General features: G+C 45.6%; 6 protein-coding genes across 6 annotated transcripts; 4 read left to right on the top strand and 2 right to left on the bottom strand.

Moving 5' to 3' along the window:
- Positions 1-23: 23 nt before the first annotated feature.
- EDB82DRAFT_436659 (uncharacterized protein) lies at positions 24-902 on the bottom strand (the record flags this gene model as incomplete). Its single annotated transcript, XM_025736749.2, has 1 exon — positions 24-902. One exon carries the CDS (start codon positions 900-902, stop codon positions 24-26), a length of 879 nt encoding a protein of 292 aa, XP_025591678.2.
- Positions 903-1,792: 890 nt separating this feature from the next.
- On the top strand, positions 1,793-4,469 carry EDB82DRAFT_285713 (heterokaryon incompatibility protein-domain-containing protein). The gene has a single exon (XM_025736748.2). The coding sequence runs from the start codon at positions 1,944-1,946 to the stop codon at positions 4,110-4,112; it is 2,169 nt and encodes a 722-aa protein (XP_025591677.2). The 5' UTR covers positions 1,793-1,943; the 3' UTR covers positions 4,113-4,469.
- A 1,561-nt stretch (positions 4,470-6,030) lies between these two features.
- Positions 6,031-6,943, top strand: EDB82DRAFT_528580 (concanavalin A-like lectin/glucanase domain-containing protein; the record flags this gene model as incomplete). Its single annotated transcript, XM_025736747.1, has 2 exons — positions 6,031-6,810; positions 6,863-6,943. The coding sequence occupies 2 exons, from the start codon at positions 6,031-6,033 to the stop codon at positions 6,941-6,943; spliced, it is 861 nt and encodes a 286-aa protein (XP_025591676.1).
- A 2,391-nt stretch (positions 6,944-9,334) lies between these two features.
- On the top strand, positions 9,335-10,551 carry EDB82DRAFT_511059 (Alpha/Beta hydrolase protein). Its single transcript, XM_025736745.2, has one exon. It carries the CDS (start codon positions 9,485-9,487, stop codon positions 10,406-10,408), a length of 924 nt encoding a protein of 307 aa, XP_025591674.1. The 5' UTR covers positions 9,335-9,484; the 3' UTR covers positions 10,409-10,551.
- Positions 10,552-11,719: 1,168 nt separating this feature from the next.
- On the top strand, positions 11,720-13,259 carry EDB82DRAFT_479208 (uncharacterized protein; the record flags this gene model as incomplete). The annotated part of the gene is made up of 4 exons (XM_065608122.1): positions 11,720-11,831; positions 12,153-12,499; positions 12,580-13,072; positions 13,255-13,259. The coding sequence occupies 4 exons, from the start codon at positions 11,720-11,722 to the stop codon at positions 13,257-13,259; spliced, it is 957 nt and encodes a 318-aa protein (XP_065463073.1).
- Positions 13,260-18,144: 4,885 nt separating this feature from the next.
- EDB82DRAFT_466652 (amidohydrolase 3) lies at positions 18,145-19,872 on the bottom strand (the record flags this gene model as incomplete). Its single annotated transcript, XM_025736744.2, has 1 exon — positions 18,145-19,872. The coding sequence occupies one exon, from the start codon at positions 19,870-19,872 to the stop codon at positions 18,145-18,147; it is 1,728 nt and encodes a 575-aa protein (XP_025591673.2).
- Between the last annotated feature and the right edge of the window lie 399 nt (positions 19,873-20,271).

Raw genomic sequence — 20,271 nt, 5'->3', positions numbered from 1 at the left:
ATTTAGTGTCATATCTAATAGATTTAAACTTCATACAAGTCATTCCAGAAAAGGATATTGTTGAGAACATCCTCCGGCAGATCCAGCGCCGCAAAGTTCTGCCGTCGAGGAGTTCGAATGTGGACATGCACATGGCCAGCTGTCTTCCATCCAAAGTAACCTGCCATTTCCCAGTCGACAAGCCCGACAATCTTGTCATCGTCGACAATGCAGTTTGATTGAGTTAAGTCGTTATGCATAAATGACACATCCTCATCGTTGTTATCCTCAGAGAAGATAAGGTTGTATTCGAGTTCCTGGATGCCTCGATGTGTTTTCGGATCCGGATCCTCGACGATGTATGATCGAGTCGTACTTGAAGTAGGAGGTTCTATCTTGCTCAGGCTTCGCAAGATGTCGCGTGCTTCGTCTTTGAAGTTTTGCTTTTGTTCGGCGGAGATGTATTGCCATGCGATATTGAGGCCCACTCCAGCAATTCTCTCCTGTACCAAGACATCTCTACCGTTGATCTTGTTTGCGAAATAGATAGTGGGAATTTTTATATCTTTCAATACAGTCCTTGCCAGATCAGTTGCCTTGACTTCGTTTGCATCTGCATATGAGAAATCTCGGCTTGCGCGTTTGCCTTGAAGCTCAGTGTGGAGATGGCTGGATTTGACGATAACACTACCAAGCGCGAATACGTCTCTGGCTCCCTCTAAGCCTTGATATATCCTGTTGGAAGTATTGCATAGTTCGAGTACAGACGCCCAGTACTCTAACGAATCATCTGAACCTGAGTTGGCATGTTTCGGGTCAGGCTGGAAATCATCTGAAGTGGGGAGATATCGGCCATATAAGGGGACATCGGCGTATCGATCATGCTGTGGGATTTTTGTAGGGTCGGCTTCGTACGGATTCATCTTAGACACCTTTCGATGAATGATGCAGGTTTGGAGAGAGCGGATGCTGATTGAATGGTAAGGCATAAGGCGCCCGAAGCTCGCTGCATCTGCCGCTAATGACCGCCTACCTCAAGCACCACTCTGATCCCTCGGCTAAATTGGGATCAGTCCAGCAGTTAACTATATGCAACAATGAGTTGGCAAGCTAGCGAGTGTAGAAGGATACTATTTCTCCTGGTTCATATCTTGTACAGGTGGCATCAGGGCGGGATTAAATTATAAATTCATTTTTTTTCGTGAAAATGTTAACCTGAAGCTTTCACATAAGTCATCGAGCCTTGTGATAAGATAGCAAATATAATAAACTTGCTTTGGCAGTGAAAAGGGCCGTACTACTACGCCCTGCCAGAAGGTCATTCAAGTAACTCACGTGAATCCATTCGGTAGCAGACCCCTGACATAGCCTCAAGCCCACTACGTAATAGGCTGACTTAGGTAATTATACAAGGCTTCGCCCACCCCAAGGTGCTTTGGTGTATGCAGGAAGCCTCCATTTTTCAGGTTATGTTAAGTCACCGTGCCCTATTGACGATGCCATTTGTGTATCCGTATATAGCCTGCATCTATGAGGCGGAAGGAAAAACATCCATCTGGAAGCTACTACCTCGCCGCGTAATTTGTCAAACCTTTCATTGCGCCTGAGTTACTATTCCCTAGACACATATATAGAAGGTTTACGACTGACTACGTTCATCAGCTGAGGGCACCATTTACCTCAATATAAACCGCTTGACCTCTCAGCCTTGTCGGTATCACTTTCGTAATATGTCCTGTTGACGGTGCGCTAAATGGCTATGATGTCATTTTCAGGGAGCTAGTCACTGCGGCTGAGCAATGCTGTATGTAGGGTAATAAAGCCGCTAACAAGCTGAAGGAAAAAGCAAGAGGAGGCAGAACAAGACATACCTTTAACATAAGTAGCCTGACCTCGTAAATATCACTCTCATTACTACCTTAACATATTCGAATAGAAGAAAGCCGTCCCATTCGCAATACTTCATGGCTTTCAAACCCAAAAATGAATTTTATTTCGAGCCCCATCTACAGCTAGATCCTAATTGCACAAGCTCAATTCGAATTCTCGACCTGCTACCAGGCCCAAAGAATGGAGAGATTAAGACAAGGCTCCGCGTTATATCATTCAACGCATACCCAAGGCCTTACTATGAAGCCCTGTCATATACATGGGGGCGGGATCCTCCAACAGCGTCCGTTACCATCAATGAAGTTCATCAACTTTTAATCACCCCCAACGCGTTTGCGGCCTTGGAAAGCCTCCGCTTCCGCCGAAAGATACGGACCATATGGATAGACTCTATTTGTATCAATCAGGAAAATAAATCGGAAAAGGACATTCAAGTGCCACTTATGGGCGACGTATACAGGTATGCCGCAGTCGTCAATGTCTGGCTAGGGCGCACAAGCATGAACCCAGATTCAGGTATCAGAATAGGCAGCTTGTTCGACTCTGGGCTTTGGGTCAAGGCCTGGCGGGCGGCTTACAAGGACGTCACTGCCAAAACGATTGGGCCCGAGGGTGCAATCAACGCACCCACAACCAGACGTCTTGTCTGCAAAGAGGCTGTTTCTAGTGCTCGATCTGAGCTTGATTTAATCTGGCACTATCTACACGGCCGACACCTTGCCCTCGCCGCTGCTATTGAGGAGAATCTACCATGGCATGAGCGTCTCTGGATCGTCCAGGAATATCTACTCGCTAAGCGGCTACAGTTCGGCTTTGGCTTCCACTGGGTTGAATGCGATATTGCGCTCCTCTTAGACTGGGCAAAGACCAAAACGGAGGCGACCGACTCGTTCAAACAGGCCATGGGTTTCAAATTCGCAGCTGCCCGACTAAACCTCCACGCGACGTCAGGCTTGAACTATACATGTCTAGGCGAACTACAAAACTTGTTTCGAACCCAAAAGTGCTATAAACCCCAGGACATGGTTTACGGAATGCTGGGCCTCATTGATCCTTATCAGGCGACCCTAATCCCGGTAAATTACAACTTGGATCCGTACAAGGTTTTTGTCCAGGCAACTTACTCGGCGATCCGGAGCGAAACCACGTTTCAAGTGCTTGATATGGTCGATCTAATAGCCCGCCGTGATGAAGATTCTGGGTTACAAAGCAAGTCTGGAACCTGGAAAGAGCGTCATGGCGAAACGAGCAAGTTGCTGCCATCGTGGGCGATTGACTTTGCTAACTTCCCTGAACAAGGGCAATGGCAGCAAGGTTCTTGGGAAGATATTGAGCTGACTCGAAGGAGACACAAACTTGAAAAGTGTTGCAGTCTATCTGATGACTGTAGTCAACTATACATCAAGGCCATTCCCTTCGACAAGATAGCCACGCACTTCCCTGTTAAGGCGCCCGGAGAGGCGACAGGCCTTGAAGAGAAGGAAGTTGTTTGGGATTTGTTCCTGAATGTTATAATTCCCACTCTTTATGCAGTGTTGAAGGCCAGGCAGCTGATAGTAGCCTCTGGAGACTATAATCACCACGCGTCGCTTCCCGCTGCGTCTCTGCTAACGCCACATGTCACAGCCGATCAAGTCAAAGAGCTTCTAGATGATGACGAAACTCTCTCTCGCCGGTTGAATGCCTGTTCCTCCATCGCCATGAAACCCTCAGCCAATTTCACCATGACAGTCTTAGGGGATGGGGGCGAGGAGCAAGTTATGTATTATCAATTGACTGGCCCGAGTATCATCAAGTCAGAGCAGGACACAACGGTCAACGTGATCAAGACCGCTTGCTTACTCTGGGCCACCATCTGCGATACGCCGTTCGATATGCAATGTGAGGGAAAAGTGAAAGTAGATGCTGATGACGCGGAGGCGTTTTTGCAACCTTGTACAAGGTTGCGAGACAACGCAACGGCGACGAGCGGCGGGGTGACGTTCTTTGGTACGTTATCAGGGGGTTTGGTGGGCATCGCGCCTCTAGGTGTCACGATGGACGATTTGATTGTTCAAGCGCCAGATGAAGAGAGCCTTTTAGTGTTGAGGAAGCGGGATCCGGATCCGGAACGTGTTGATGTGACATGGCAGTTCATGGGCAGAGCGTTAATCTTCTCTTTGCACACACTGCAATCTTGGAATCGTGACGAGCTCGAGGGCAAGATGTCTCTTGATGGGGCACCGATCTTTGTGATATCTTGATCACTCTTTCAGTACTCGCTTTACCCCTTGAAGATTCGGGCGTGCGGCTGCGATGGTTATTGCGTCCCGGCAATAGATTAACCCCATCGGCTGAAGACCAACTGCTTGCACGCGTGTCATTTATGGGAGTTATTATCTATCTACTTTTCACTATCCAAGTTAGGCACTAATGTTACTTTAACTGTTAAAATTTCTACGATACTAGCAGCACGTTCTATGCATATTAAGTCAGCTCAACGTGTCCTGCCAAGGTAAAAGTGCAAAGCGCCACACAGTACATATAAACAAATATAAGAGAAAATACAGGATCATATCCGCTCTCCTACAGATAAGTAGTTAAAGAACGGATTTGTAGCTAGACCGGTGATGACTTGGACAAGTCCTAGTTAGCATATATCAGGGCCTAACATGGACGATCATAAAGAAATATGCTAAGCAAATGCTTGGCTTGAGTCAGATCCAGTTAAACCCATGAGCGTGTCACTTTCTAATCCTTTCCACATGATTGGAGAGGGTAGATGCAAATCGAATGACAATGCATAAGGCTTCCGACGCTTGATGCATTTGCCACTAGTGACCGCCTACCTCCAAGACATTGTGTATGTTATAGAAACCACACAGTTTCAATTCTGTTTAATACTCTCGACCTTTCAGTCAATGCTATCAGTGGTCAGTTTGTTTTCAACTCGTCATTCAGTGTATTTATTCGAAGGGTTATGGCTCTAGAGCATGCACGTGGGTATTATTCTCAAATTGTCTCATTGGATCTGCGCTCATGTGATCCTCTCAGCAACTCATCTCCTCTGTTAGGACTTGACATATAGGCACGCCTTGCAACTTCTTCTACCACATACGACCATACCTATCAGAGAACTCGGGATCCCGTCCGCTCTCCCATAGATAAGCTGGTAAGGGGCGGATTAGTAGTTGGGTCGGTGACGACCAGCGAATCCCCGCTGTTGTATGTTTTTGGTGTTTTTTTGCAGTATCACACCATGACTAAGTCTAATTTCTCTGAATTTGGCCTCGGACAAGTCTTGTTTGGCATGGGTCGGGGCTTCATTTTGACAATCATAACGAAATATGTTAGAAAAATCGCTCGCTTAAGTCAAATGCATTTAAACTCATGAGCATGTCACTTTCTAATCCCTCCTCCGTGATTGGATAGTCTATACTCACTGAAACCCTTGGACCGGAACATCAAGCGGCCATATGACTGTCCAGAATGGAAGGTTACATTTGATGTGGGTCTCTTCCACGGCAATCACAAATTAGCTTCCTTTTCAGGGGATCATCTCAACCATGTTAAATTGTAGGATTATTTGTCGAGAGCTTTATGCTAGATAAGGTTGAAATTCGGTTCGTTGGATTTTAGATGAGATGTAATTGTCGCATTAGATAATTTCGGACAAATGCTCAAAAAGACAACATTTTTCTGGGCTGCGACATGCACGCTCCGATGTAACGCCATGATAGGTCACGCAACTTGATCAGGAAAATGATGTATTTTCGATCAATAGGTCATCGAGTACTGGACTGTGACTATGATTCTGGTCATCTCTGGACACATAAAGAGTCCATGAGTTACGATTTTGAGTACGAAAATTACCGTTCGAGCAAAATTATTAGATTATGAACCTGGCTTACCAACTCGTGGTCTTTATTTCTAGACTGATGGCGTGGTTCGGCTGATGGAAAATTTTGTAGATTGCCCTGCAGATTGCCCTGTAGATTGCCGCATGCTGTCGATAATCCATGCCGACAAGACCATAAGACACGGACTATATCCAGGATAATACCGAATAGAATGCTACGCTATTTATATATAAATGAAAGTTGAAAAGACGTCAAATTAGTTAGTTGAAGTCCACTATCATCTCATTTACACACTCTACCAATTACTCAACCCATAGTCAAGATGTTGTTTAAGCCATCCTACCTTCTCTTTTCTCTCTTCTCGCTGGGCACTGTTGCCTGGGATGCCCCCAACTATAGTGGCTTCACTAAAGTCTGGCAGGATACCTTTGCAGGCTCAAGCGGCACTCTCCCTGACACAAGCAGATGGAACATCATAACAGGATACCTCAACGTTAATGCCGAGCTCGAGGTCTATACTTCATCAACCCGCAACCTTCAACGAAGCGGCGGCGATACTCTCCAGCTTGTTCCATGGCGCGATGCTTCTGCTCAAAACGGCTGGACTTCTGGTCGTGTTGAAAGCAAATATGTCTTCACTCCCCAGGCAGGCAAAATCACCCGAACCGAAGCCAATATCCGATTCGGTACATGCTCTACCAACAACAAGCAAGGCATCTGGCCCGCTTTCTGGATGCTTGGTAACATCCTCCGCAACGGTGGTAGCTGGCCTTCCTGTGGTGAGATCGACGCGATGGAGACAGTCAATGGCCAGCTCATTGGTCACGGAACAGTTCACTGCCATGTTTATCCCGGTGGCATTTGCAATGAAGGCACCGGTATTGGTAACACTATTGGTATCCCAGACCAGAGCTGGCATACCTGGAGAGTCGAATTCAATCGGGCCAAGAACAACTGGCGCGACGAGACTATTACTTGGTTCATGGATGGTCAGCAGTTCCACCAGATCACCGGTGCCAGGATCAACGACCAAAATGTTTGGAACTCTCTATGCCACAGTCCTTTGTACTTTATCCTCAACGTTGCTGTTGGAGGTACCTGGGTAAGTTAGCAAATCGTACAATTTTTTAGACATGGACTAACCGATTCTATAGCCCGGATATCCCAACGGAAACACTTGCGATGGCTATGGTAGCATGATGGAAGTTGGCTACGTTGCTCATTACACCAACTAAGTCAACTCATCAGCTACGTCGCTCGTCGCCATATCTTGTATTTTTCATCTGTTTTCTTCTCTAGGTCGGATCTCATGCCCGATGGACAATGGTCGTTTTTACCTCAGCTTTTCTTCATTCACCATCCAGACTTCTTTTTTATGCCATTTTTATAGATATGTACAATAGTCATAGATTCCTTCACGATATACCTTTTCAAACCTTGACTCACCTCCCAGTGTCTCTACTACTACTGTTTGTAAAATTGACCCCGCTATGAGCGCATTGACCGTCCAGGAACTGTTAGCTGAGCTGAAGTTCCAGACTGTCTGCGGAAAGACAAGCCTATCTTCTTTACGCCTCAGCATGGGTCCCCAGTTTCACTCCATATCCAGTTTAGCCCGCCAGTATTCGACATCGAGTCTGACAAAATGTTTTGCAAGTTTCAGCTAAGCTACAACAAAGTGACCTTACTTTGCCCTGAACAGCCGAGTGCAGGGAATGCATATTGTGATTGGTAAGGATAGTTCCTCAATAGTCTACCAATAGCGTACGCTAGTCATTCCAGTAACTACATAGAGGAATGTTGTAACCTCGCTTCTCATGTATGAATCCTGTGACGATGATAAATTTAGCTTACTATGAAGACGCCTTCGATAGGTTGACATGATGCGAACTAATCGACTCGAAGGGCAGCACAAAACAGTAACACCGATCCAAATGAGAGACAAAGCAATCTTATCCCATATATATGTAAAACCTTACGCCTCCATCAACGTTTTTTTTATAGATAATTACCATTGCAAGCTTCTGCTTGAACCAGGGCTACCTTCTTCTACAAGTGATTTATTACTAGTTTTCTGAAGTTGTTACTAAATTGTTCATTCCCTTACTGCGGAAATAAATCTAGCACCAATTTCTGCAAATAAGAAAACAAGACCGATTGATATTGGTGGTCATTTCAATTTTATCGACGCTAGCTGTTTCGAATAGTCAAATCTGTGGCTTAAAGATACGCTCCACGTAGGGGGATAATTAAGGGATATGAGATCTATTGCATCCAACCATCCCCTTTACCGACTATTCGGTGGCTTCGCTCATGGCAGCTGAGGGTGGTCTAGACTGGCCCCAACTGGTATCGCTTAGATAGTTCATTCGTAGTTACCAGGGCTCAGCCAAGCCACATAGACCAGCCATCGACTTGCAGTACGTATTTTCTGTGTGCACTCAACTCAGATATTATTCGAATCGTTTGTTATAAGAAGGCAGCATTGTCTGCCAAGAGATTTCACAACCAGCTCTTACTTCACAAGCATTCTAACAATATCTTTTTTGCACCATGAAACTGTCACTGGCGATCCTGTCTCTTGCTGCCATGGGACTTGCTCTTCCCATCCAACAGGTAAATAATCGTCGACCATATCTCCAATACATAATCTCACAACATTCTCAATAGGCAGCTACTAAGGAGAATAACCGCCAGGGGTTAGGTACTGCTATCAAAATAGGCGGCGGTATTGGTAACATAAAGCCATTCAGTTCAAAATGGATATTTGCTGACAATTTCATTAGCCAAAGGCCTCTTCGGCGCCTTCGCTAAATAGGTGCTGAGCACAATTTGATGGGTTGGAACAGGGGCAGCAGTATGGACCCCAGGTATCTTCTTCAATCAGGGCTTAAGTCAACTATAAGCCGAGGCGACCGAATCGTTCTCAACCAAGCTGGGGGTGGACAATGAACCGACTGCAATGATAGTAGCTAAATATCACGATCTTCATTTTTTTTTTTTTTGGAATAAGAAGCACTTCCTCGTCAAATCTCCAATCTAGTTTCAAAGCGGACTAAATTGTTACCGTGACGACCCAAGACCTGGGCCACATGAATCTTAGTCTTGCACTGGAGGCACCATATGCACTTCAATTCTGAACAAACTAATGAAAGATCTTCAAATTTTCTTTCTGTGACTAAATGTAATGACGGCGTCGCGGTTTGTTCATTCTTAAGGACGATAACCACCTTCTCGGCAAATCTGTCAAACACCGAGCCTCTTAAAATGTATTAACTTCTGCAAGCTATGGCCCCCAGCGGCGATATACCCAATCAAAATACGGCTCTGACAGTACGAACATAATTTGTTCCAGGATAACGGGAACGGGGGGGTTCAATATCCTTAAGTACCTTTTCTCGATTGTTTTCCTAATGGGGAAGTTGGTTGTCAGCAAAGGATCGGTGGCTTCTGCAGCCATCTCACCTGGGTTCAAAGTAGCGAATCAATCGAGCGTCAGCAGTACATCGACCAATTGTTATAGATACTCAATGTCTGTTACAGATCCTTCCAGATGCATGTAAGCTTACCTAATATCTCGGGAGAAGAGGATATAGCGAGATTGTTTGCCTTTTTGGGTCTTCTTTGTTTCGGTCTCGAAATATGAAGTATATAAAGACTGCCCAGTATCAACTCCAAATATTTTGACCCAGAACATCGTTTCAATCACTCTCGCCAACATTATATTAACAGAACACTTCACTATCAATAACACAACCTGCACAAGAGACCTCACCATGACTCCCGAAGAAACACAAGGGTTCCTCAAAGGCCTTGTTGCTCCCCTGCGCAACAAAATCCCCACCCCTCTCTTACACCGTCCAAGTGAAGCAGGTCTTGAATACGAAGATGTATTCTTTCCTTCCGAAGACGGCACTCCTCTTGAAGCATGGTACATCCCAAAGCCAGGCTCCAACAAGTTGATCATCGCCAATCATCCCCTTCGCTGCACCCGATCAGGTTACCCCGCTCATCTCGAGCCATGGAAGGCTTTCCTCGGTGGTTCTGCCACAGGAAATGACTTTGAGCTCAACTTTATTCCTGATCTCAAGATCTTACATGATGCTGGGTACAATGTCCTCACCTATGATATGAGAAACTCTGGAAATAGTGGACAAGCGAATGGTGGTATCACTGGCACTGGTCGTTTTGAATCAAGAGATGTTGTCGGTTCGTTGAACTATGTTCGCAGTCGAGAAGACACCAAGAACATGACCATCGGCCTTTTCAGTCGTTGTCTAGGCGGTATCGCTACATTCTTCGCCATGGACCGTCGACCAGAAGTCTTCGAAGATGTACGCTGTCTTCTCGTCCCCGAGCCCCTCTCGTACCGACCATTCGTTGAGAAAGCTCTTGCCATGTTCGGGCTCGACGATCGGTTTGATGAGGTGAACGAGATGATCAAGATGGAAACGAGCTTCACTGTTGATGAATTGTCGCCTATTCCGATCATGAAGAATGTTCGTGTTCCGACGTTTATTTATTCAGTACGCGAAGATATTTTGACGAAGGAGAGTGACGTACAGGCTATGTATGATTCACTGACTGTAGAAGACAAGAAACTGCATTGGGTAGACGGAACGGTGAGGATAAAGGGATATACGTACTTTCAGGAGAATCCGGAGGTGTTTGTAGATTGGTTAGCTCGTCATATGGGGTAGAACTTCAGGTGGCTTTGGTACGGTCCAGACGGGTGTTAAATGTTATTTTCTGTGTTTTCTGAGTGGCCGATTTCTCTTGGATTAGCTCTAGGCTTCTCCAATTTTGAAATATATAGGATCCTCTCTTAATATTTATTATTAGCCAATTGGGAATATTCTACTGTGGCGAAATCATTTCCAGAACCCGCGGAATTCAATATATAGCATCCTTGAAGACTATACACGTGTTAGTCAGTCCTCGTGGCGGAGTCACATTCGTACAACAGCGCCCGAACCCCACAGGAATAATCACAGCTGCCTACAACAGCAAACTTTATCTTTTCCAAAGTCTTACTATTTCCTCCTGCAAGTAGTACAAGATTATTGAGTGCACACTGCGAACTTTTTGCCCTAGTCCTGACACGGCTTCACTGTTGCGCTGCTTTTTCTGTCCAATTGTACCAGACTCTCGCCTCACGTCTTTGTTACATTCTTACTTGACCGACACCAAGTAAAAAAGTATCATTCATCAGGAGCAGTGTATATAGGATAAAACAAGGAAACCATGGAGATGGATCTTTGTTCTTCGAACTTAAGCCCATCTAACAATGAAGGTTAGGATGTTTTAAGTAGTCAGATCGACTTGCGGCTTTTACAAGCTCTTGGTATATTCAAGTATCACGAATGACTCTTTGCTAGTTTATGAGCCCAACAGAGGTTTGGTAGCTCGGACAGGTGGCTTAGAATGGGAAAGTCAAGATCTTTGTACACAATGTCAATTTGTCGATCTTACCCAGATATGTTCGGAGGGCAACAAATTCCGATGGGAGGGCTCGCTACATATCTCTAAGACTTCCACAGGCTCTCCATATCGTTTCCTCACCTCAAAGTTGCGGCGTAGAGATGTCGGATCTAAGAGTCCGGTAATAATAAGTCTTGGCCGTCACGTTTCTGACGATAAAGTCAATATGATTCATACATCTGACGGCAACGGTCAATGGGAAATACCTGTTACAGATGACCGATGGCGAGCTTCTTGACAAGCCAGGCAGAACTGATCAATATCTACAAACAGGTCCCAGTCACGTTAATTATCATATGATCAGGAAGTGGATCGCCCAGTGTCGCTACACTCATGGCAAACCCTGTTAAATGTTTACGACAAAGCCGGTCGGGATAGCAAAATTCAGGTTGCTCAATTGTAAGGCCGAGGTTGTGCTGCAGCATGAACATTTTTTCTGCATATGTTGCACTGAGCTACGTATGGAGTCCTTCATCTAATGTCGGAGCAAGCATCAAGACATCCTGTCCAATGCCTTGATTAGAGACGCCATGCGTGCTACACTCCAACTCGGATTTCAATATATATGGATTAAACAACTTTATATTGATCAAGAAGACAAAGAAGACATGAGATGTCAATTAGTTCAAATGAACATTATCTGTATGTCATCAACACGGTCAGAAACATAAGGAAGGGTTGGGCAATGGACTCACAGGCTTTCAGACAGCCAAGCAACTGTCACCATAGTAGCTGTCACAGGAGAAACTTCGTCGTATGGTTTACCTGGTGTCGGGCAGTGCCTTCGCACGATTTCAAATAAGTTAACCCTGAACGGAATGACATGGATATTCAGACCCCCCATGTTTGGTCATGACGTGTAACACTCAACATGGGACACCAGGGGTTGGACATACTAGGAGGCAGTGTTCTCTTGCAGATGTGTCATCTTTACTAATGAACAAGTTTTCTTCCATTGTGAAGGTATGAAGTGCGCAGAGGAATTGATACAAGATTTGGCCTACTGCAACCGTAAATCTCCCATCTTCGAGAGTATGGTGGACGAAGACTTCGATTCAAGTTGTTATGTACCATGGAGTAGTGGGTTCATGGGAGACTTGGAGGCATACTCTAAGCGTGAACTTACGTACGAATCCTACGTACTGAGAGCACTGGACGGTATTTTCGGCTTTTATGCCCAGCTGAAACCATCAGTGGCACAATACTGGGGTCTACCACTACGATGGGTTGGCTGTCGACTCTCCCCCTGGAATCCCTCCACCGCAGAATTAGGGCCTTATGATATCGCAAGATCGAAGCATGATGATATCGTGTGTGCCCTTTTCTGGGCGATCCTATGGCAGCCAGTGCGGAGTGAATCCCAAGCCATAAAGACTGGCTTGGCCAACAGGAACGGGTTTCCAACGTGGCCGTGGTCTGGCTGAAAAGTGGGGTGACATGTCGGTACCTGAACAATATGAAGTACGTAGAAGACAGCTTTACTGCGCCACTGTTTGTCGAAACAAAACAAGGCGGGCTTGTAGAGCCCAACGAAGAATTTGCCCCGTTGCTAGCTTCAGGCCAACCCTACGAGGCTTTGGGTTTTACTTGCATCTTTAGAATCACAACACATGTTTTTGATGTGTCTTTCATTGAATGCAGGCCATATAGGATTATGGACAACAGGGGAGAAAGCGCCTTGTTTCCCGTTTCATCCAAAACTCGGCATTGGGTCACAAAGGGAAAGGGTGAATTCCCCAACGAAGACAGCTGGACTCATTTTGTAGTCCAAACGAATATCGGAGCGCCTGATAGGGGACTAGTCTGGTATCTGAACCTTACACATGTCGAGGCGACCAGTAGTTCCAATCTTGCTTTTGACACCGACACTTTTAACCGACTTGGTACAGAGCAGGGATTTCAAAGACTACTTCCCAAGTACAGTTGCGTGCAAAAGTTCTGCCCCATTTTTAAAATTCCCTGTAAAGAACTATTAATTTCTACTGTTTCAATCCTATTTAATAAATACTTATAAAATAGAAATAATTATTATATAAGTTAAATAGTATATATTTAACTTTTACAGGGTAGGTAACTATTTATTAGTGCAAAAAGTCGGGGTATCGTTTCTATCTCATGTGCATGAAGACTTATTGGGTCGTAACAACGGAGACTTTCATAACTATCACAGACAATTAAACCATAAATACACACCTAACTACACATTCACCGAAATTGACGATACTGATCTAACAATCAGGTAGGTTACAAAAGAAACGCTAGCCGAAAGTATACAATGCAGTCATTTGGCTCAGAACCGGCAGTATATATAAGGAGGCAGATTCTTCATTTAACATTCCATCAAATAGCTATATGCTCTGAATTTTCCGTGAACTAAACATTTGACGCAGTTTACCTAACAATCTCTTGTATATGGATATTCTCACAGATCCTGAGGGGTTTATAAGGATTTCATTAGCAAAGTGCTATTGTATTGAACACCGCCTGCTTGGAATCCTGGTCTCCTCATGTGCTTCACCGACAACAGTGTTGATACCTGTAAGCATACCTGCTCAACCATGGCCCGTCAAACTCATGTCCTTAGAGACATTCCCGAGAACGTAGTTAAAGAATTGTAGGGCTCTGGGGAGCAATATAAGGTTAGCTTTCAGTGACGCTAGACTGCTTGGCATGCGGGGTAGGGGCATGTAATTCTACCTCTATAATGGGTGGTGGGTGTGGGTACTTATAATTATCGGGTCAAGGATCTGCATGTGGCATCCGAGGAGGAACCTGGAGAGGTCTGTTTATATCGAGTACTCTCGGAGGCTGTCGCAGGCATGTAATAGCCGGAAGTGCCATAGTGTTATTTAAACTCCCCGGCAATGCCTCTGAGTCTTGATTCTTGCTCTTGGGGGGATGTGCCCGATATGTAAACCAAAGGCCCATCACGGCAACTACTAGTCCTAGAGCGCTGAATATAGTAGTTATAATAACCTCTGCCGATAAAAATGCCATCCTTTGTGATATTGATTGGGTAGATGCTTGTTTCCGTAATAAGACTGATAGATTAAAGCGGAGTATAATGTTAAAAAGAAAGAAAAATAGTCCTGAGATAGAATAGCCCCTAAGGTTGTTGATTCGAGGTAAAGTTGCGAATCTTGAATACGTGTAAAGAGGGGAAGGTAATTGGAAGTAAAAGTGCTTTAGAGATTTTTTATCAGTCCATAAAAGTATTCTTCCGTTATTAAAATTTAATCTGGCATAGTTATTAGAGCGAGGTAGAGGATTGAGCGGGCGGGCGTCGAGATATATATATTGAAATAAATGAGGTCTTTGCACGAAACGGGGGATACTGGATCTAGGTGTTTGGTGTTAGCGTTGGGAGCTGGGAACTGGAAGCTGGTTGTGGAACGGTAGGCGAAATTCCTCATGTACACAGCTAAGCCGTCTCGATCCACGGTGTTACCATTTGAGATCATCACCATCATGAAACGTTTTACCCACTCTCTCGACTTTGTTAATCACGATGCTGATCTAGACTACTTCAGACAGGTCCTAATCGCTAGCACCAGCCATATTAGTCTCTATATCGGTACTCTAAATGCACAGTTTGGTCTCATCCACCCCCTAGCTCCGCATTCCAGTCACGGCGTCGATCATCCTCATAAGGAAGCATACTAACGTTGACGCTCCCGATATGGTAAAACGTCTGGCCGAAAAGATGCACGACCGTTGTCACTAAAGTAGCAGATTAGACTAAGAAGACCCTCATCAAAAATCTCCATATCGGTACTCTAAACGCCCAGTTTGGTCTCATCCACCCCCTAGCTCCGCATTCCAGTCACGGCATCGATCATCCTCATAAGGAAGCACACTAACGTTGACCCTCCCGATATGGTAAAACGTCTGGCCGAAAAGATGCATAACCGTTGTCGCCGAAGTGGTAAATTAGACTTGCTCTAAGAAAATTAGGCGAGAGAACTTCCTGGACAGAAATTTTCGTTACACAAATGGCGCTATCTTCACTTGCTGGTGTGCTAAGTCTGCGGAACGATAAAGTTGGTAAGCCCTGCCTCCTGTAACTAGTTGAGTATACACTCTATTTACTCGTGTTTCATTGGGGAGCAGGTTGTTAATCCTTGCACCACTAGCGCCACAATTGGGAACCGAGTCGATGCATTCTAAGCACGGAATTTACTGTACGCCTAAGCTGGGAAGGAGATTTTTACAAGAGGCTGACCGCATATCCGTGAGGTTTGCGCGCAAAAGAAGCTCGTTCAGAATCTCGGTCACTTCATGTGCCACATCCACGATAGTGCTTGCTCATCCCAAAGCACCGAATACAATAGTTATAATAACCTCTGCTGGTAAGAATGCCATCTTTTGTGATGGTGATTGTGTAAATATTTGTATACGTAGTAAGACTGATAAGCTATAGAGGAAAGAAAGATTATATTCAATTAAAGTGGTTCCACAAGAGTAAGTCACAAATGTTTAATAAGACTGAAGAGGAGAAAGTAGATGGAAGTAAGAAAAGGTGCTCTATTGCTCCTTTTACTTGTCCATAAAGGTATTCGTTGGTTAGTTAAGCTCTGATTTATAAATGTGTTTCAGTTTCTCCCATAACAACATGTCACTCTATTCCCAAAACAGTAAATCCGTTTGCGGAGTGAGAATAGGGTGAGGCCGCCAGTGGTGTAAGGAAGCCCTGGGGTGCGGCACAATGTTAGTGACGCACAAATGCGCACGATCAGCCTTTCGAAAACTTTCTATCTCGCTAATGAGTATGGTGGGGGTCTACGGGGGAGGCTTAGTAGGCAGGGGTAGCGCTTAGATCGATTACCAGACCAATTGTTAAACCGGAGCTACCCTGTATACATCGGTTAGCGGTTCATCTCATCAAAAGGAACCTCAAAAGGGTAAAGACAGATTCATCTGACTAAGAGAAGCTTCTTTAGGCTTAGCGTAGAGTATCCACCTAAAAGAGGGGAAATCATCAGTCCAGATTAGCGAAGACAGAACAGGAGCACAATACAGTCCTTTTCGACATACGGGTTTAACACCAATTGACTCGCAGTAACAACAATATTCACCCCCAACCCCAAAAAGGTCGGTTGTGACACCACGCCTGCGTGATGTTGGTGGTGAGACGAGCAGGTTTACACACAGATTACGCAGCCCTGAGAGCCGCCGCGCCGTGCGGGGTCTGTGACGCAAGGGGAGTGAGTTCGTCATTTGGAAGCTTGCGCTTCGACTGTTCCTTCACAGGGAGCGGGCCAGTCAAAATGGAGGAACACCTCAACTCCGGCATCTCCGGATCTGTTTTTGGACGCCAGTCATCTAGCATCCCTGTCTTGCTGAAGCAAAGCGCCCCATGGCTTTAAGGGCTGGAAGTCAAGGTACATAGTAGCATTTACCACTCTCCAGCACAGATCTAGGCTGCCTGCGCTGGGCGACGGACAGAATAGCTCCTGGACTGTGGACATTGCACTCAATTTAGCCGACCTGAGTATGCGGTAAAAGGACGAAGATCGATGTGCTGATAGACTGCGAGGCAATCACTTGGCCTCGGGTTGGCACTGTGCAGAAAATAGATGAAGAGTCGGAGGACTTGTCATTGTCTCGCGTGGTGTTTACACAGCCCCAACAGCCTGACGCTAATTACAATGTTGCTGATGCGTAACTTTACCATGTCCAAGTTTTGATGCGAGAAGTATAATAAGTAAAATTAGTTAGAGTTGGATCTACGTTATCGATCGCGACAAATATATTTGAGGCCAAGTGGAGCAGTCTTTCTCCCTAGTAGAGTAAATTAATTCGCTAGTCCCTCAATCATACTTAGATCCGCTTCCCTGCTAGTGACTCACTAAAGTTTTTTGCTTGTTGGTGTTGAAAATGAAATGTTGATGACTAATACTCTAAGAGGCGCAATTCTATAGAATGGACGTGCTCTGCCACAAATATATCGGACCTGTGAGATATAATCTTATCAGAATGATACATGATATTTCGTGGGACAAAGATTGTTGTCGCTTTTGAATAAACTCTCATTGGTTTATGTGGGAACAGCCCATACTACGAACAGATTGAAAGACTTACATTCTAAGAGCTTAGTTTTGATCTTCAAAGACTATATTTATCTCGGACGCATGAAAAGATGATTTACCCGTTTTATCATCAGTACTATTTCTGCTGTCGAATACAGTAGATTGGGCTGTCAGCCGATGGGTTTCTACTGCGCTACATTCACACTAGGCGTTATAAGCTCATGCGGGTGGACTATGACAAAGGGAGAACGTCCAGTGACGCAACCTCCGAATGATCGGCTTTGTTGCCCAGTAGGCGCTTGCTTCGAGGGTCGTGTTTCTTTCTCGAAGAATACATAGAGAAATTGTCTCCTTGGCGAGACTTGCTTTAAGATAAAACAGGCTTCATTTTAGAGACAATTGTTGTAGACAGGGTTGTTGTCGGGAAGAGAGATAGCGATGTCAGGCTAACTAGAAGTGGACGTCCCCGCCTTTCGGTTATCGGCGATGCTTGGGGAAATTTTCCTAACATGGAACAGGGTGGCTGCTGTGACCTAGGTTACGCACTCTGCAGTCTACATAGATATGTTTTATAGATATTCGAGACCAATGAACAGATATAAAAAAGTGGGATGTGCCATGTCGACAGGGCACGCGGCAGCACTAGAAGTTGAGATGGACGAATCCACCAACTGGAACACACTCGCAACCCGCCTAGCGAATACACTATTTGCTTGGCCTGTTTGGCCTATTTTCGATGACTCTAACATCTTTATTTAACCTACTATACTCTGAAATGGACAAGTACGGTTGAAGAAACCAGTTTAGTCAAGACCCGAATAGAGTCCCAATTACCCACGTGGTGAACGTAGACGTCCTTTAAACCAAGTTTCCAGCACCCAATCACTACTAATGTCTTTTGGATCGAGCGAGGATGAAGTCAAGTCCTAACTCAAAACAACAACGTTGGCGTCCTTCCCATCCTCAAGCGTCCCAATCTCTTCGTCAAGAAGTATTTGACGCGCTGGATTCACGGTTATGCCTGCCAAAGCCTGTTCCACCGTAACCCTTTGATCACCCCCAAGTACTCTCTCCGGCTGCTCATTGGGTGATTTCTCGTACATCAGTCTGGTTGTAGCAGTTCTAACATACGACAGTCCATCAGCCTGCGACACAGGAGAGTCACTATGCAACGAGTAGACAAGGCCATGCTGGACGTCGTCCTGGAGTGGATCAATGCGGCCTGCTCGCTCGGGACCAAGGATGTATTTGTCAAAGGTATTGCCCCAGTACTTTACATGTCCGATGGTGTGACTGGCATAGAGATTGAGCTTGGCAGCACGTTCGATCTGCTTTGATTGAGTAACAGTGAAATGTTCCAGTCGATGTTGAACCTTAGAGTCGGGGATCTCAGCCTGGAGCTTTTCAAAAGCATCGAGCACAACTTCAGAAGCGCAATCGCCATTGACATGGACCATCAACTGGTAACCTTTCTTTGCCCATGTCTTCATTTCCTCGAAAATGTCGAACTGTGTGAAAGGTGTGATATGGCACGTCTTGCGGACTTTCCAACGCGCCCATCCCCACGGTGCTCCCCAGAAGTACTCCGGCAGCAGCTCGTTCTTGTATTGGTCCTCAAGAGCACCTGTGAAGCCTTGAGTTGAGCCATCCATCCAGAGCTTAATGGTCTTGATCTTTAACAGTGTTGCGCCGCCTGGCGGCATATTGCCCTTTCCAACAGTCTTCTCAGCTTCACCAGGTGTCATGTTTGCAGCTGCTCCGGCAATGCGAAGTGGTGCACATACCGCCAACGCGCTCAGTATGAGAGCATCGAGTTGGGGGATAGAGAGCCCGACACCCGCGTCAAAGACTGTGGTGAAGCCCTTGGCGCTCCATTGCTTCAAAACATTGAATAGACCTTCGAAAATGTCAAAGGACTTTATAAGTTGACTTGGCAGTGCTTTGGTGATGATTGGTTGGAACGCAGCTGGCTCGATAAGAACTCCCGAAGCAGGTTCGGGCTGATTGGCTTCAGTCAAGGCGAGGGAATTGGCGTAAGCAATATGACCAGAGGCGTTGATGATCAGGATGGGATTCTCATTCAGATTCTCCTTCTTGAACAGATCCGGCGTCAAGTCTCTGAACGATCCTTCATGTGGTTCCAATCGAGACGGATCATAGCCATATCCAAGCAGCCATGCACCCTTTTCGAGCTTCCCGACGGCTTTCCGAAGGAACTTAATTGTACCTTCGAAAGTGCCGCCAATCTCTGGATTGAGCGGGTCACAGTTCAAGAGGAACTTATCCAACATTGCTGAGGTCATGATATGAAGGTGAGGCTCCACAAAGCCAGGCACGATGCAATTGCCTCCGATGTCAGTTGGGTCCGAGACGGAGGGTGCTGCAATCTTAGCGTCCTTGAGAGTACCAGCTTTCAAGATCTTTCCGTTTCCAATCGCCATTGCTTCAACGGCTGAAAACTTTCCATCTTTCATGGTAATGATTGGAGTAGGGTTTTTGCTGCTGTAAAAGATGCGGGTTCCGGGAGCAGCGTCAACCTCCCTGGTGAAGACATCTTTGGCTCGCTTCTCGATATCTCTAACGAGGGCATCTTGTTCGACACCTTTCACGATATGAGTGGCAATAGCGTGGAGACCTTCGAGGCATCCTGGCATATTGAAGGTTGATATAGTCTGTGGAGGATTTTGTGTAGGTGGGAACTGATGTACTGGACATGACTATACGCTGGTCTTTTATCGAGCTCATGTCTCCCGAGAGAGAAAGGATAACCCCCCGCCTCTTCCAACCTGAGTCACCAACTTCATCTGCATGTTTCAGTATCAAGCTCAACTTGCGACGTCTACAGGTGAGCAACACAAGGATGGCTCAGTGCGCCAAAATAAAAAAGGCTAAATGGTAGTCTAAACTCGCATAAGGTTACCAAACCATTTCGTCTCTTGCGCTATCGGCGGCCAGTTCTTCTGAGATTCTAACGATCTACCCCTCTCGATGATTGAGGCCCTCCCGCCTGAACCCCTGTAAATGCACGCCTCAGTGGCAGAAATGCTCTTCTT

The sequence above is a fragment of the Fusarium venenatum genome (assembly GCF_020744135.1).
Source record: "Fusarium venenatum strain MPI-CAGE-CH-0201 chromosome Unknown EDB82scaffold_4, whole genome shotgun sequence".
In the NCBI taxonomy this organism is placed as follows: Eukaryota; Fungi; Ascomycota; class Sordariomycetes; order Hypocreales; family Nectriaceae; genus Fusarium; species Fusarium venenatum.
Note: the sequence above shows the minus strand (reverse complement) of the source record. Positions and strands in the feature narration are given on the sequence as shown.